Genomic DNA, 18,612 nt, shown 5'->3' with positions numbered 1-18,612 from the left:
ACTAATTGTATTTAAATATGATGCTTCTTCATCCATTGTCTGGTATCTTAGTTATACTCAATTCAACTCAGTCCTTCTTACAATCACTCATTCCTAATCACTTCCAGACTGGACTACTGTTATGTACTGTAATGGAGCTGCCTTGAAGATCCAAGATCCTGATTGGTGTGGACTAGAGTGGCATAGGCAGTTATGTGCATTCCTATAACAGGGTGTGTTAAACCGCTGCACTGTGAGCTGCAATTTCTCCCTAGTGTAATTCAAGGTTTTAACTTTTTATGTTCTTCATGGTATATGGGATCGGGTTATCTAAGGAATCACATCTACCTGATTATATCAGTTAAACCTCTTAAATCTGGCAGAGAAGGCATGCTTTAGGTACTATCTTCTAAGGACCTACAGTTGGTGGGTCCCATGAGATGTGTTTCTTTGTCATGGTGCCCACCTTATGGAACATCCTTCTCCCTAGAATTCATTTATTTTACAAAATGTATATATCTCTTCAACTCATGTTCAGTGATTTTGGGACCTTACAAATTAGATTAGCTTCATCCATTTCAATATTTCAAAAGACTCTCGAGACCTGTTATTTTATCAGAACTGTGACTCCCAGAGATCCAGAAACTTGATTAATGGCTGCCTTGATATTCTTATTCCCTTTTTTCTATGGTTTGAATCTTTATTTTTTATGACATTTATTAATTTGTACTTTTATATATTATATCTGTTTTTTAATTATTGTTTTATCTGAATGTTGTGCACTGTCATTTTTTGTAAAATGAGTCGCTATATAAATTTGATTTAAAAATAAATAGCCCAATTTATCACCTTGAATGATATTTTGTGCAAAATGATATCCATTTTTTCAATTGCTACAGAAACAAAGAAGTGTTTTATGTATGATATCAGAAATATGGGCAGGTGGGATGTTCAAATATTTTGTTTCTTGTTATATAAGTAAACAGTATTAATATTATTTCAGGTTTGCGAATTGCTAAAAGCATAACTACACATCTTCAACATCTTTCCACAAAGCACATCCCAGAAGTAATCCAGTTGAAAGATATTGTTTGTTACCTTTCCCTTCTTGAAAGAGGGAGACCTGAAGACAAACTAGAATGTATGTATTTCATGCAAAACAATCCCCTGTTGTTTGTTCCAGTCATTTTCAGTATATTCATATATGTATTAAATTGTCATATATGTATTTAATTGTCATAACTTTGAAAATTAAATAAGTTTTAGACATTTGAGAGAATATAAATTTAAAATTGAAAGCCACCCAGGGTCACTGATTTATTTGCCAGGCTATAGAAGTTAATTAATATTATCTATATGTTCAGAAGTCAGTTCCATTGAGTTCATTGGATCTGTCTTTTAGATTATTATGTTGTATCCTTAGTGTGTAACATTTTTTTCAAGGAATAAATTTATTGCCTTCAACTTCCATTTAGTTTTGACGGTCAAATAACTTGCATGCCTCTGTTGATTGTGAATGAGAAGAATGTTTCATGGTACAAAATGCTTTTATGAGATGTGGCAGTAACTTATGATGAACTAACAGAGTTTTCTCCAATATTTTGAAAAGGCCTTGATTTGATAAACATAGGAAAAATGGCCATTGTAATCAATATTTGTTATTATTTTAACACATAGAAATATTCTGAAACGTATATTTTCATTATTTCACCGAAAAGTTAAATTTGAAATATTAATTAGTTTCAGCTGTTTTCAAAATGTACCTCTGCACAGTTATCATTGTCTGATCATGCACAGGTACAATTATGACACCTGGTTTATTAATTATCTAATGCTGTGTTGGTAGAAGGAATGGCAGAACATAGGGATTCCTCCAGGTTCTGCTACTCCTTTACCTGCATGCTGTTGCAGCTTTATTTTCACATAGTAAAATAGAAACAATCTAAACAAAACCCCTAAAAAAACTTGTAAAAATATTATGTTACTGGTATTGCAGAATTTAATATATTATTTAGAAGATAAAAAGTGAATTATTGAGACCAACATTTTTATTATGGCAGAGCAAACATAAACCCATTAAATGTATTTAGTGTATGAACTTAATCAAGTCGTTATTTGTTGATTTATTTATTATTAAAAGTTTTATATATATCTTGTTAAACATTAACCTGGCTAGCCCACAACTATAATAAAATCACAAACAAGAAAATCAAGAAAACCAGGCCTGTAATCCATCATATTTAGACTTTATCCATGAAATATTAAGGAGCACGGTGATCCCATTTATAATAAGTTTTCCCATTAAATTCATGAAAAGTTTAAATATATAAAGATTGCATCCATTTCTTGTATTCTGAAGTTATAATGTGTAATACTACTACTTTTAGATTCCATATTGAAATGTAGATAAAAAGCTAGTTTTTGTCAAGGCCATAGGTTTTCCAGTCATAATATATGATTATGAGTACTAGTCTATAAGAAATGCTGCATAAAGATTGATGTCTTTGAACTATGATGCTGTAGAAGATTGTTGTTTTTGAATTATATTTAAACAGCTCATTGAACGTGTTAATAATGATGCTAATATTTAATTATTTTGGACACCTAAAATAGAAACAAAAATCTTTGACAAAGGCTCAAAAATTTAGAAAAATCCAAAGCGATAAAAAAGAAGATAAATGTCACGATACATTGTTGAGTTATCGACAGATCACCATGACAAATGTATCGGTGCAACTGAAATAAGATATGTCCCACTCACTAAGTTCTGAAATGAATAACTTTCTAAGACATCATTGTACATTAAAACAGCAACATACAATTTATAACTGTATGCTAAGATATAGACAGTAGGCTATCTGCTGGATATTTGGTTCCATTGCAGGTTGAGAGATCAGATTTTAAACCGTATATTTTCTGAGCAGAATAGTAATTTAGTATCTTTAATACAAATATGTAACATATAAATATTAAGATTGGGTTATGCAAATCAGATTTTTCTCATCTATATATTAAAGAATAAATTATATCAGTTGAATAATATTAGATGCAAGTTATTTGTGAGCAAAATAATTCATACTTTGTTTCTTTTCATGATCATTATATTTAGATATTATCTAGAAATATGTATACTTTTATGACAAAGTAGTATATTCTATGAGGAAAAATTTGTTAGCTCATTGCAATAATCCATTTTGTTCCTTTGAAACACTGGACATTTTACCAACTTGGAATTTGCTATTTAATTACTAATTAAATAATTTTAATGTATTCCTGAAAGCTAATTGTATGTACATGTATTTTTCCAACAATCTTGTCCCAGTTAAAGTCAAAGACTGGATCTTCAGGCCTGAATCTCTACATTACTATAAAATGATGATGAATAGAAAGACAATATGCATTACTTTTTATGTTAGCATCATTTATTTCTCAGAATTTATTTCTGATGTAGTAGTTTCTATATTACTTATGTTATAATATAGTTTTAATTCTTTACCACAAAATGATTTTAATATTTTATTTCTCTTTAGTTATGTTTCGCTTATATGACACAGATGGAAATGGCTACCTGGATAGTTCGGTAATTTTACTGATTAAAATGGCATATTTAATATTTATTTATTATTGTGCTTTGATTATATTTATAAATAATTCAAGGTGGCAAACATACCGAATACTCATTCCTCTTTCTATTTTCCCCACAACAACAACCCTGTGAGGTGAGTTTGGCTGAGATAGCGTCTGACTCAAGTAACCCAGCCAGTTGGCCATGCCTAAAGTAGTATTAGAACTCACAATCTCCCAGTTTCAAGCCTGATATATACTGTATATATATGTATATGTATGGTATTCAGCTTTGTTCAGGTATTTTCCCACATCATTATAGTTGTGCTTTTAAAGTTGCTGCGATGTTTCGGTAGAATCTCATCTGCCATCATCAGACATGTGTGTGTGTGTGTGTGTGTGTATGTGCGCGCGCGCACACACACACACACACACACACAGACAACCTTCCTCCAGGCCTTCCTGTCCTCTATTAACCCCTGGAGTCCACTTAAACTTTAGATAGATAGATAGATAGATAGATAGATAGATAGATAGATAGATAGATAGATAGATAGATAGGAAAGCTGTTGCACAGAAATGCCTTTAGTTCTAACTTACATTAATAGCACTTGTTGATGATAACAATTTATTTTTAAATTTATAGCCCATATTGCCATCTACAATAAAAAGATGAGTTAAAATTCAAAACTGATTAAAAGTAACATAGCATAACAAACATCAGGTAAAACCAGTAATCAAAATAGACTAAAGCAAATATCACCGAACTATCATAGAAATAAACCACAATATAGGATATACAAAGAGGATTCAAAAATACAAATATTAGATTGTCTTTGACTATGTAAGTGTTAGGGGATCTCTCTGGGGATCTCATAATTTTGTAATTAGAGATTTGTATTATTTGGTTCCATTAAGTTCAGTAAGATGAAGAGCAAATTAGTCAGGAACCATGATATGATTATTAAAAAAAGACAGCATCCTAATATTAATTACTTTCTAAAGTACTTAAGAGTTTTATGTTTTCTTTTTATACTGATTAGTATAATATAACATCAGTATACGTATTTCATAGGCTTCCAAGAATAAATTTATATTCTATCACCTATTCCCAGCTGATGTTTCAAAAAATGTATTTTGGAAGAGAACAATATTGTGTATTTATTATATTTTTCTGTTGCCATAAACTGCAATTCCAGAGGGGTATATATTGTATTGTATGTGAAACAGCAAGTTATATATGCAGCTTCTACTTTTACAACTTTGATTTAATTCATTGCAAAAAAAAATCCTGTGAATGAGGAAATAAAAAGAATAAGCATGGCAAAAATATCAAAATTAAATTTGTTCTCTTTTCAAATGATATGTGGAAATGAGATTGGGAGAATGGGTGAAGAGATGCTCCTAGGAATGGTCTTCTGAAGTTATTTAATGAATATTATGTTTGTAGCAGCTGATATTTCTTCCACTTCTTGCTCATTCTCCTGGTTCAGAATCCCCCACATATTTCATGCTCCTCCATGCTCCATTCCCAGGTTCCTGAAGCAGGCTCTTCCTTGTTAGCCCATTTGATCGGTGTCTGTGATAGGGAACATAGCCCACAGCTACATAGTGGCTGGATGGAACTTATTTTAAAACTCTATTAATGTAGCTTTACAATAAAATACACTGCTCAAAAAAATAAAGGGAACACAAAAATAAGACATCCTAGATCTGAATGAATGAAATATTCTTATTAAATATTTTGTTCATTACATAGTTGAATGTGCTGACAACAAAATCACACAAAAATTATCAATGGAAATCAAATTTAGCAACCCATGGAGGTCTGGATTTGAGTTACACTCAAAATTAAAGTGAAAAAAGCACAAGAGGATCCAACTTTGATGTAATGTCCTTAAAACAAGTCAAAATGAGACTTAGTAGTGTGTGTGGCCTCCACATGCCTGTATGCTTGTACAATGCCTGGGCATGCTCTTGATGAGGTGGTGGATGGTCTCCTGAGGGATCTCTTCCCACACCTGGACTAAAGCATCCCCCAACTCCTGGACAGTCTGTGGTGCAACGTGGCATTGATGGATGGAGCAAGACATGATGTCCCAGATGTGCTCAATTGGATTCAGGTCTGGGGAACGGGTGGGACAGTCCATAGCATCAATGCCTTCATCTTGCAGGAACTGCTGGTAGACTCCAGCCACATGAGGTCTAGCATTGTCTTGCATTAGGAGGAACCCAGGGCTAACTGCACCAGCATATGGTCTCACAAGGGCTCTGAGGATCTCATCTCGGTACCTAGTGGCAGTCAGGATACCTCTGGCGAGCACATGGAGGGCTGTGCGGCCCCCTAAAGAAATGCCACCCCACCCCATTACTGACCCACTGCCAAACCAGTCATGCTGGAGAATGTTGCAGGCAGCAGAACATTCCCATGGCATCTCCAGACCCTGTCACGTCTGTCACATGTGCTCAGTGTGAACCTGCTTGAAGAGCACAGGGCGCCAGTGGTGAATTTGCCAATCTTGGTGTTCTCTGGCAAGCGTCAAACATCCTGCACGGTGTAGGGCTGTAAATACAACTCCCACCTGTAGACATCAGGCCCTCATACCACCCTCATGGAGTCTGTTTCTGACCATTTGAGCAGCCACATGCACATTTTGGCCCACTGGAGGTCATTTTGCAGGGCTCTGGCAGTGCTCCTCCTGTCCCTCCTTGCACAAAGGCAGAGGTAGCAATCCTGATGCTGTAGCCCTCCTATGGCCTCCTCCACATCTCCTGATGTACTGGCCTGTCTCCTGGTAGCGCCTCCATGCTCTGGACACTACGCTGACAGACACAGCAAACCTTCTTGCCACAGCTCACATTGATGTGCCATCCTAGATGAGCTGCATTACCTGAGCCACTTGTGTGGGTTGTAGACTCCGTCTCGTGCTACCACTAGAATGAAAGCACCGCCAGCATTCAAAAGTGACCAAACCATCAGCCAGAAAGCATAGGAACTGAGAAGTGGTCTGTAGTCACCACCTGCAGAACCACTCCTTTATTGGTGATGTCTTGCTAACTGCCTATGCTTTCTACCTGTTGTCTATTCCATTTGCACAACAGCATGTGAAATTGATTGTCAATCAGTGTTTTTACCTATGTGGACAGTTTGATTTCACAGAAGTGTGATTGACTTGGAGTTACATTGTGTTGTTTAAGTGTTCCCTTTATTTTTTTGAGCAGTGTACCAAACTGTATTTCCTGTCTGGTCTATCTGATAATGTTGACATTTCTCATAATTTAGATGAATCCTCATTATTATTATTTTAATAAATTGCATGTTGATTAACTTGACTTAGCTACTATTTCTATTCAGTTTGACACTCAAACTGCTCTTGGATGCCATGAACTTCTGAATCTTTAAGAATTATAGAATTGTAGAACTACGTATCACATATACATTTTAGGTTAGATTCCACATGGTATTCTTTCCTTTACCTTCTAAGTCATTTATTATTTCAAATACAGTAATCTTTTCAGATAATTGTAGAAACTGATATTAATCTTTTTAGTACAATTCTCATAGTTAGGGTTAGGGTTAGAGTTTCATTTTAGGTATATTCTTAGTTTCATTTAATTTAATTAACATTCTTATAATAGCTTCCCACTTTTATATTTATTCCAATTATAGTTTAACCATCATTCTTAAAAAATAGTCAGATAGGAAAAAAAACATCTGTTCCAATCATTCAATTTTTTAAAAAATCTATATTTTTATACCTCGCTATACATTACCTTGCAGAATCCTCTTTCTTGTGCTTTATTATCTCTAGGTCTTCTAGCCATGTAGCTTCTTTTCATTTTTTTTTTTTTGGCTTTCTATCACCCCTTCTTTTCTGGTCCTTTCCCTTACTTCCCTTTTCCTTTATTTTTTCCTTCCATTTCTGACTCCAATTTTTATCCCCCTCCCTCTTTTGAGCTTTCTCCTGTAATTCCTTTTTCTGCAGTTTCCTTTTTCTTTGTTTGACTTTCCAAATAGTTACCTCCTTAATTGTCCCCTCAAACCTCCAAGTCTTAATTTTCATGTCCCCCCACCCCCTTGTTTTAATGTTTGTTGCATCATTTGTTCATTGAGGCTGGCCTCTTCTCCAATCAACTCCTCTCCTTCTGGATCTCCTTGTTCTTCTTTGTTCTCCAACATCACCATTTCTAGTATTTGTAAGCCAATACTGCACAAATCCACTCTTTTACATATCATTTCTCTTATATTTCCTAAGTCCGATTTTATCTCCGAGCAAAATTCTGCCATTTTTGTGCACCTCTTTCAAATTTAATTTTTATTTTGTCTCTTTCTTCAGTATTTAAGTCCAGTCCAGTTATCCACTTCTGTTAAATCCTGTTTCAATTTTCTAGGGTCAAAATAATCCAATGTTTATATATTTTTATTATTAAGTTTCTTTTGTTGAGTTTTGAAATTTTGTCAAAGTCACCTAGTATTCTCAGGGTTCAAGCTTCTTTCTTCTTCCTTTATAGTATGTTAATTTCACTTTTCAGGGTTTCTGTCTTACTTTGTATCAAATTCTAATGTTTAGAGAACCAAACACTTTTTTAAAAAAGTCACTGAAATTTTTCCATTACCATTTTACCATTAGGTGGCACTCTCTGTTATGTCCAAGTTCCACCTTTTCTTTTCACTTTCTCTTTTAAGGCTTTTAAGTTTGAATAATCCAATAAATCCAATTATTAAATATTTTTTCCTTTTGGCACATTCAGGTTCAGCTTTTAAGTGCCAATTTAGTGCCAATTATATAATTTAATATAATCCAATTTACATAGATATTTTCTTCTAGTTTCCTCTTTCAGTGTAATTCATTTTAAAATTCAAAGCCACTTTCACTTATATCCATTTTTTTTTCACTCACTCTGGTTGCTGTTTTTCCAATCTTTTTAAAAGTCTCTTTAAAGTTTTAAATCCGGGTACCTTATGTTCAAATATTGCACTTGGTTTGCCTGGTCTCCACACTGTCCACTTCTTCACCATTCCTGCATGATCTTTGTCCCAGATAGCTCTCCTTCTTCAGGATGGCCATATTTAGCCACCATTGCAGCCTGCCTTTGGGGGGAGTTTACCTGGTCAAGGAGGGGAGATGCAGTTCCCCTCAACCTTTAAGGCAGTGTCCCTCTTCTTCCCTGCCCCTCCAAGGTGGTTCTATCCTCGTTCGGAGCCCTCTAACAGGTACAACACGGATTGAAGCCGTACACGATCACGGTCTTCAGTCCATCCTCGGAAGAAATGCTACTGGAAGTCTGAATCATAAGACTTCCTAGACAAATGATTGGGTATCCTTTGTAGAAATGGACTTTAGTTTCTACTAATTCTAAGCCCTGGCCTTTCTGATTAAGTTTGATGGGAATCTTAGAACATGATAATATTTGGAGTTTACTATACTCTTAAAAAATCATCATCATCATCATCATCATCATCATCATTTTAGCTATTATTGTCCACTGCACAATGAAGGTCTCTTCTGCATGTTTCCAACCAATACGGTTATGAGCTTTCTTTTGCCAATAAACCCCACAATGCTTGCTGATCAATTCATTTTGTTTTAGGTCTCTTTCATGGACAATTTTTATCATGTGGGATCCATTATATGACTGCCTTGGTCCACTTGCCACCAGTTGTTCTTGCTATGGACCAGCCCATTTCCATTTCAATTCTTTTACTCTTTTGATATTGTATATTTTCACTTGTTCTCGAATCCATGCCAAATAATTGCCAACCAAACATGCAGTTCGGTTTCCTTTATTGTATCACCTTCTACTGAGATCCATTGGCCAACGTATATGTAGTAGTACTCAAAATATTCTTTAGTAGTACCCTTAAATAACTCTTAAAGAATTGTTAGTATGATTTGTATATTAAATTTCCTTGAAAACATGCAACTATCATTTTTCAAATGCAACTATCTCAGATGGTAAAAGCTGTTGGGAAATGTGAGTATGAAGTCCTCTTTTAGTTTACATTGTCATTCAGTTGAATTGTAGGAAAAGAAAAATGACTTTAATTAACAAGATACTTTGTGTTTTGCTTTCATGTCCAGGAACTTGAAAACATCATTACTCAAATGATGCATGTTGCAGAATATCTTGAATGGGATGTCACTGAACTCAGTCCAGTAAGTATCATGGCAGGTCATTTATTTCATTACCAATGGAAATATCAAAGAACTGTTCTACATAATTTAATTTAATTAATATTATGTTTGTAGCAGCTTCAGTGGTGGGATTCAATTTTTTTTTCTACCAGTTCTGTAGGAATGGGAGGGGCAGGGGAAGAATATTGTAAAATCTCTAGTCAGAGGTGGTATTTGCTGGTTCTCCAAACTACTCAAAATTTCCGCTACCGGTTCTCCAGAACTGGTCAGAACCTGCTGAGTACTATCACTGAGCAGCTTGGTTTGGTTTCTTCCATGTTAAAATGGACTACAGAAACATATTTGAGCCTGAAGATTGAAGGCAAATAAATATGAACAAAGAAGTGTCACTAATATAAAGAAAACTATGGAAAATATAGTATTGTTTAGATCAATCAATAACAGAATTTCTTTTTTTAAAATAAAATGGATTATATTAATTCTTATGCAATGCAAGTGCAGGAGAACAAAAGCATATTTGAGCAGAACAAGCATTCAAGACATTTTCTGTGGAAAGTTTGTGGATCAATTGCTGAATGTACTAAACAGGATTAAACAGCTTTTGTTTGATTAGTTTTTTTTTTACAAATGACACCCACATACTAACTCTATGCAAAGACATTTGCTACATATTTTGCCATCCAGTTTATTTTTCAGCATGTAAGATGAATTTGGATGTGGTAAAATAACCTCAGCATTCCCACTTAAATTTTATTGAAAATTACTATTCTTCTGCTAACATTAAGTATATAAATATTGTATACAGTAAATATTTTGGAAGCATTTAAGGTTTTTTAAAATTAAATTACTTCTAATAAACATCCCTTTTAATTTCAGATATAATATTTAAATAAATACTGCTACATCAGAGACAGGCATCATTCAGATGACATCATGAATTTGTTTTGATGGCACAGATACACATTACATGAAGGCTGAAATTACACGAGAATGCCAACTCATGTAGAATGAGTTTTTTTGCCCCAGGATCACATATTCTTGCCTATAAAATCTTGTTCTCCATCAAACAACCTGGGTGATACAATTTATTTAGTGCTATATTTTCAAGATCTATTAGAATATTAAAATTACATTAAGATTAGAATGATGTACATCATTGGATTTATTTTGATTAGACTTGAATAGGGTTGCACTAAAATTGAAACAGATAAAGCAATATTTTTAATATGAAAATATTTTAATGATATTTTACAAGACATTGTCCATGTGAAACAGCTATTAGTTTTTACATATTATTTATATCAATTTTTTTTTTAAATTGAAACAGATTCTTCATGAGATGATGGAAGAAATTGATTATGATCATGATGGCACAGTTTCCTTGGAAGAATGGATCCAGGGGGGAATGACTACAATCCCACTTTTAGTATTGCTTGGATTAGAGAATGTAAGAATTATCACAGTGCTAATAAACTCTCAAACTTAAAAACTTGTATGCATTCCAGCATTTTGGATGCACAAATAGATAAATACTAAATTCATAAAAAAGAGCATAAGCATAAGTTAGAAATATTTCTTTCCCTGTTACCTTCCTCAACATCCCTGTTTAAACTGTATTTGGGATGCTATCTAAAAACAACTATTGTTACACATCTGAAAACTATCTTAAAAAATTAATTGATTTTTAATGTTTTTTCTTTTAAAGAATTGGAATTTCAGGGACTGTTTTCAAAATAGACATAGTATGAAAATGCTAACAGATCTTTATATGATTTCACAGAAGTGTGATTGACTTGGAGTTACATTGTGTTGTTTAAGTGTTCCCTTTATTTTTTTGAGCAGTGTACCAAACTGTATTTCCTGTCTGGTCTATCTGATAATGTTGACATTTCTCATAATTTAGATGAATCCTCATTATTATTATTTTAATAAATTGCATGTTGATTAACTTGACTTAGCTACTATTTCTATTCAGTTTGACACTCAAACTGCTCTTGGATGCCATGAACTTCTGAATCTTTAAGAATTATAGAATTGTAGAACTACGTATCACATATACATTTTAGGTTAGATTCCACATGGTATTCTTTCCTTTACCTTCTAAGTCATTTATTATTTCAAATACAGTAATCTTTTCAGATAATTGTAGAAACTGATATTAATCTTTTTAGTACAATTCTCATAGTTAGGGTTAGGGTTAGAGTTTCATTTTAGGTATACCTATTAACTTGTAAGCAATTGACAAATAAAAATAAATAAATAAAAATAAATAAATAAATAAAATCAAATAGTGTCAAAGGATTATGAAGACTAATCAGTTTGACATTGGGCATTTTTGCTGGACAAAATAACAGGAGAAGAGCATGTCTCAGAAGTGATGCTTTTTATATGAAGTATGTACTCTATGGCATATTATTGGAGAATGCAACTGATGCAGATTTTTGTGAAAAATAAGATAATCAGAAATGGTGAACTATGTATCTATTGATTTTATGTGAATTCTAGAGATAATGAATCAGCTGTATTAGCGTGCAATATTCTTGGAAGACTGGTTAGCCTTCCTAGCTCATGCAAGGTTTTCTTCATGGATGACACTACACTAGGCCTAATATGTTGGGTGAGAACTGTTATTTGAATTTCACATGCCACAGAGAGAGGTTATATGGTTTGGACAAAATAATCTTGCATGGGATGATCTTTATGCTAGTTGGAAGACCAGTTTGTTCTAATTCTTAAGGCACCTTTTATTTTATTTCAATGACTGTGAATTATATGCATTCACAGCCCATAATGAGTCCCAAACAGTTTATGAATAGTTCAACAGAAGTCTGCCACATTCTTTTGGGATAAAGCTGATAGGCACCCACCTTATCTCCCTTGAAATGTTGCCAGTGACTAAATTATCAATTAGCTGTACAAGGCCAAACGGAGAACAAAGTCCACACAGAGCTTCAGAGTTTAAACCGACCAGAACAAACAAAGTTGCTTCCTACGAAGGTTCGTGTCCCTTTGCTCCTCTGTTATGTCTTATGGGAGGGGCCTATCATCTCCAAGCCTTACTCTCGAGTTGCCCCTTTTGTCTTAACTGTTCTTGCCTTCTGGCAGCTCTGCGCAAGTGCGCACTGGGAACAAGCTCCCCCTGTTTCTCTGCCTTACCGATGTCAGATTCTGGAGGCTCCGAAGTCCACACATAACTCTCAGATGGCCCTGATCCCATCTCTGTGTCAGACGCAGATCCCTCGTTCAAGCCTTCCCCAGACTCCAGGACTGGCCCACTGTCCAACTCTGCTGCCAGCTCCACAGGCCATTGGTGGACCACAACAGCTCCCAGATATCTCAATGGCTTTCAGTATTGTTGATCATGGTATCATTTTGGACCAGCTTCAAAGTGGAAGGTTCCAATTTACAATGGTTTTTCATTTTCTGTGTCCAGCTTTGATCAAGGTTGACAGGCATAGAGAAATATAGACCATGGCTCCTCATTTTTAGAGTGGTGCAGGATTCTACACATTTTGCCCAGCTGATGAACAACTTCATGAAACCATTGGATAATATCACCTACTAGCTTAACGTGAATAAACAACTCCCTTTTTACAATCTTGTAATTCCTTAATTTGGGGTAGAGTTGGGGTGACTAGATGGACTGAGCACTTACTGGCAATACCCTTCCTGACACCACACAGAGTTCACAGAAGATTTTTTTCTTTACATCCTAGAAACATCTGCTGCTACCTAAGATTGAACTCTCAACCTTCTGATTGGAAGGCAAACATCTTCACCATTATGCTACCATGCCGGTCTAGTTTAACATAAATATGTGGGTGAAATCCATATTCCTAAATTGTGGCAAATCAAATGAATAGGTACAAGTTGTGGAGTCTTAAGAGACTCCTTATTGAAAGAATAGGTACATCTTATTCTTTCAATAAGGAGTCTCTTAAGACAGAGATTTGTGAGTTCATCATCTCATGGTTGGGTTACTATAATGCACTCTACTTTGTTGATCTTGAAATCCACCCAGAAGCTGCTGCTCATCCACAATGTGACAGCATGGATGGTGATGGGTTGTTTTGGTTTGACTTTAGTGTTGTACTTTGTACTTTGTTTCATTAATTAACTAGTTTGTTCATTCCATAACTACAGTACTTTTAGAACAATTTTTATTGTTTCTTCTGGTGTATTTTCTTCTAATAAGTAGGCTTTTTTGTTTGTTTTAACCACCCAAATTTGTTTGGGAGTTGATGCAATAAACAATAATATATGTGTTTATGACACTGGACTGGACTTGAAAGAGTTTTCATTGTTTCTCTCTCTGTGTATATTCCAGATTTGTTCTGCCCATTTCCTTATTAATCTGCTTCTTAAACATGTCTGTATTTAAGTGTGGAAATCCTCCACAAGTTTTCAACAACTTCTATTTTAGTTTGGCAAAAAAGAATATATAGCTTTTTAAAAAGTGCAATGATTTTTGGAGTGAATATATTCAGAATTTTAACTATGTTTTTTCCACTACCTTTTTTCCACTAGATGTCAGGCTTGTATTGCAACAATATTTTCCTGTAATAAAAGGTTGTAAGAAATACATTAGGGAATTTACCTTATAATCAACCAACAGAAGCTTTAAACAGATGACTCTTTAAAAAGGAAAAAAAAATACTTATGGAAATTTAGGCCCAAGTATAAAAAATATTACAACTGAATTGGTCCATAGAGAATGATTTAGCTAAGCAAGATTAATGCCACAATGATTGCCAATGTGTATTCCCTGTGGAACACTCAACACTGCTTTGTAGATCATAAATTTGGCTAGAATAATGGAGAGTCCTACTTCATTTGGCAGGAAATATATTTAAAGCACTGTAAGTGTCTACATGTTCAATATAAATACCTAATGCTTATATGCTATACAGTACATATCGGGGACAGTGCTTGTTTAGTATTGAAAAAAGTTAGCAGTATGTGCTTTTTATTCCAATTTGAAAATGAATAATTATGTAGTGAAGTTTATCCATAGATATTCTAAAAGTGTGAAGAATCATAGACCATTTCCCTCTTGTTCCAGTTTCAGAGTGTGTCCAGACAAGACATTTATTACAACTTGTTTATTCACAAAATTTTATCATCATTATACAGTATCCTTTTCAAAACATTTTTTCTTTAGAAAATAGGAAACTTTGTGAAATGTGAAAATTAATAGCACATAAAGCTAATCACTAAACTCTCTTTTTGAACAATAATAGCCAAAAACTGCTTCATTGCTATTCTTTGGGTTTTCCACAGGAGGGAGCATTTGCAATTCTCTTAGAGAATTTTCATAAACTATTAGATTAAGATGTAATAAAAATATTTGCTAACATCTGTATAACTTAGAAAGATTGGGACACACACACATACACACATTTGTATAATATTAATATTTATTTTTAAAATCCTAAAAGAACTTGTTCTTTGTTTTTATTTGAAATACACAATAATTCTAAATATAAAGCATGATAGTAAAATGAAGAGTAAAGCTTTACTTTGCAATTTTCATACAATATGATCATGTACCTTCTTTACAGAATTGAAACAGTATTTTATGCACACACACACAAATAAGAGACACATACAAACACATGAGTCACATTGATATCAATAGCCCCATGTTTATGTGCATGGGACCACTGTCAGATGTTCCAAGACATCTATTGGAATCTGCAGAATGGTACCCACATGTACCATCCTAACTATTTATAACTTTTTTTAAAAAAAAGCAAAGTAACAGCTGCAAATAATAGGAACAGGAGTTGAGTTCAAAGCACTAAATGTTTATTATATGCTACCTACACAGAATTTGATCTGCAACTATCAAGCCAAATTGATAAAAAAGGGCCAATGGAATTCACAGGAAGCTAGACTTGTATTTCTTGTGGAAACACAATGACTCAAAACTGATGGCATGTTTAATTCTGTCCTCAGGTTGGGCATGCTAGTCTGTTTGAGCAAGTAAATAAGATCTTGCTATTATTTATCTTCCTTTCAAAGTTTAAATAAAGAGTTTAACTTGTACTTTGTAATAAAAGTTACCAAGTTGTGTATGTGAATTTTAACTGTTTTAATTATTTTGGATTTTGTAAGCCACTCAGAGTATTTTAGAATGGGCAGCCATATCAAATACAATAAAGTGTATTAAATTAAAATGAGAGTTGATTATATTTGTCTGAATGCACTTTGCAGAATTTCCATTAAGTGAAGAAGTTGTATAAACAGTCTTCCTTTAAACTGAAAAATGAAAACATAATGCAACCATTAACTTCAGTATATAATTTTCCAGTGTCCAAATGTATCCAGAGATTGACCACTTCGATATGGAAATAACCGCACGATCAAAGCCTTATGTTTTTGAGGCATGAAACATTTTTGCTACCAGGAATGTTCTCAAATCCATGTCAATTGGCTATGTGTTCAATGTTTTAGTGCAGTAAATGGCCCAAGCACATTTCCAGTAAACTTAACAAGAAACAAGTAAAATATTAGATCCAGAATGAATTATACAGAATATATTTTATAATAACGTATTCTGTGTAATTCATTCTGGATAGTAATATTTTTATAATATGAGATAGTTATAAAAATTCATGTTATAGCATTGGCATTTGGCAGAGAACAATTTCTGGGTTAAGAATATCCGATTTATGGCATTCCAATGCCCTGTCTTCTTCTGAAAATGATGTCTGGCATCATCTCCTTCCTTGAGGAAAAATTGGTAAAGCTGTGAAATATTTTCATGAACAACTGGAGCCGTACAATTTTAACGTACAATCTGCTTTTAGTGATTTTCAGCAGTTCTTGACTCAAGGTAGTCAAGAACTTCCATTTTTAGTAATAGTAATAAATACCAGTTCCGATTTATATACAAAGTTGAGTTAAAGATAGATTTAGGAATGAAACCTGTTCAAACCTAGGTTGCTTGTAAACATTTTTTAAAAAGTTGATACATAGTTAAATGTATATTATAGTAAAGTAATATTTTTGGTGAAATAGAATAACAAAAATACAGTAAGTAGAATACCAACTCTATATAACTAAATACATTTTTTTTAAAGTTTAAAAAGATTGAACTTGTGGGCAATAAAATGAACTGAAGAAAAAAGAGTTTGATATAGTAATATGGATCGCTCAATGTTTTCATATATAATTAAATAGAAATGTATTCATTCATATTCTTGTTTTTATAATGTAAATACATTTAAAAATTAATAAGGAACTATTGAATCCACTCTTTAACATCAATAGCATTTTTTTTTTTACTTTGTAAAATTAAACCCTAGATTTTATAAAGCTAGTGTTATCTATAAAATGTCAAGTCCATATTTTGGTACAACTCATTGATTTTCCAAAATCAGTAATTATTATAGGTTGCTGATATTAATCTTCATTCTACATTCTCATTTCATTAACAACTGCATTGTTTCTTTTATTTCAACATAACTAAATATAGTGAAGTAAAAGCACTTCCATTTTCTTTTAGCAATGAAACATTCCATTTCTCTAAGCACTTGATTTAATAATGATCAGAGAAAATTATTTTTAAAATGTTTACTCAAGAGAATATTGAAGGGAAATCTATATGTAGTCAAGACCCACACTGAAATGGGATAAGACATGCTAGGCTTAAAGATTGCGTTTTATTGTATTTATTATTTTAAATTCCAGAACGTTATGTAAAAATGCAAGGGTTTTTTTTAAGATCTTGAAAAAAGTATAAGAAGTTTCAAGAGACCATGATCCCTTGATCAACACTTTGATAGGAAGTCTAATACGCTATCTTCTAAATGAATATATTGTATTTTATGCCCGCTAGATTGGTCCGTATGTTCTGTTCATATATAGTGGCCATTGTTTTAAATAAACAGCAGCAATTTACTAGTTATAGTCGTATAGTCCTCAATTAATTCAGGTTCTATTTAATAGACAAATGTTTTATTATGAAAGCCTTGTCTTCTTGACTTTTTGTTTATTATACTTAGTTTTACCTAAGTAAAGATGTTTTAATTAGGGTGTTTTCATTAAATCTTGATCATTATTAATCATTATTCATGCATAACCTATGATAAAGATAAAAGCCAGTACTAAAATAATATTTTTTTCATAAAGCCCTATGCAGCAAGGGACCCTTGAATTTGTAGCTGTAGCAGAATAAACTGTAGCAGAATAAACCCTAGGCATATATAGCCTATCTTTTAGAATATGGTTGTGTGCATGTTATCTAGGCAAATCATTTTATTAACCATTTATGCTAAAAACTTTTAGAGTTTTCACCACTCTGTCTTCCATTTTTGCAACAATATCTCTACATATCTGTTTGGCAAAATTATGTTGTAATCTCTTGAAAATTAATAAATGAAGAAGCAGATTGTCTTTTATGTTCTTGAGTCAATTTCAATTTTTATTGGCACTTAAAAACTTTTCTGTTTATGCCATTAAATTAAATCTATTTCTTTTTATGTGTTCTGCAGAATGTGAAGGATGATGGACAGCATGTATGGAGACTAAAACACTTTAACAAGCCTGCCTACTGTAATCTCTGTTTGAATATTCTCATAGGATTAGGCAAACAGGGTCTCTCTTGTTCGTGTGAGTATGCATCCTGGTTGTTTCTGCTAATGCTTTGAATGTTACCTGGATAAAATGATTGATAAGAGCACATGGTTTTTTGAACCAAGAGTTTTTAGATTAGGCCATTGTGAATAGCCTTAAATGAGACAATAAAGATAAATATTGTACTTGGGTGCTACCCAAACTTCTGTGCGCAATTGTTCACACCCTTTGTAAATATTCAGTGTAACACATTAAAATAAAACACATAAAACAATTACTGTATATTGATTCATGTGGATGTAACAAATAGATACACACACACATACACACACACACACACACACAGACATAC

The 18,612-nt window shown here is 33.3% G+C and overlaps 1 protein-coding gene across 2 annotated transcripts in view; it reads left to right on the top strand.

Moving 5' to 3' along the window:
• The window catches only part of DGKB (diacylglycerol kinase beta), a 279,608-nt gene that overhangs the window by 17,444 nt on the left and 243,552 nt on the right, over nucleotides 1–18,612 (top strand). For both annotated transcript variants that reach the window (XM_087918197.1, XM_087918198.1), the window contains exons 6-10: nucleotides 983–1,120; nucleotides 3,510–3,559; nucleotides 9,627–9,701; nucleotides 11,008–11,127; nucleotides 18,179–18,296. In XM_087918197.1, coding sequence (XP_087774323.1) covers nucleotides 983–1,120; nucleotides 3,510–3,559; nucleotides 9,627–9,701; nucleotides 11,008–11,127; nucleotides 18,179–18,296 — 501 coding nt within the window. The remainder of the gene's footprint in view (nucleotides 1–982; nucleotides 1,121–3,509; nucleotides 3,560–9,626; nucleotides 9,702–11,007; nucleotides 11,128–18,178; nucleotides 18,297–18,612) is intronic.

This window comes from Pseudonaja textilis, chromosome Z (genome assembly GCF_049901715.1).
Source record: "Pseudonaja textilis isolate UNSWEBS1 chromosome Z, rPseTex1.2, whole genome shotgun sequence".
NCBI lineage: Eukaryota > Metazoa > Chordata > Lepidosauria > Squamata > Elapidae > Pseudonaja > Pseudonaja textilis.
This window is presented reverse-complemented; position numbering and strand designations above follow the sequence as displayed.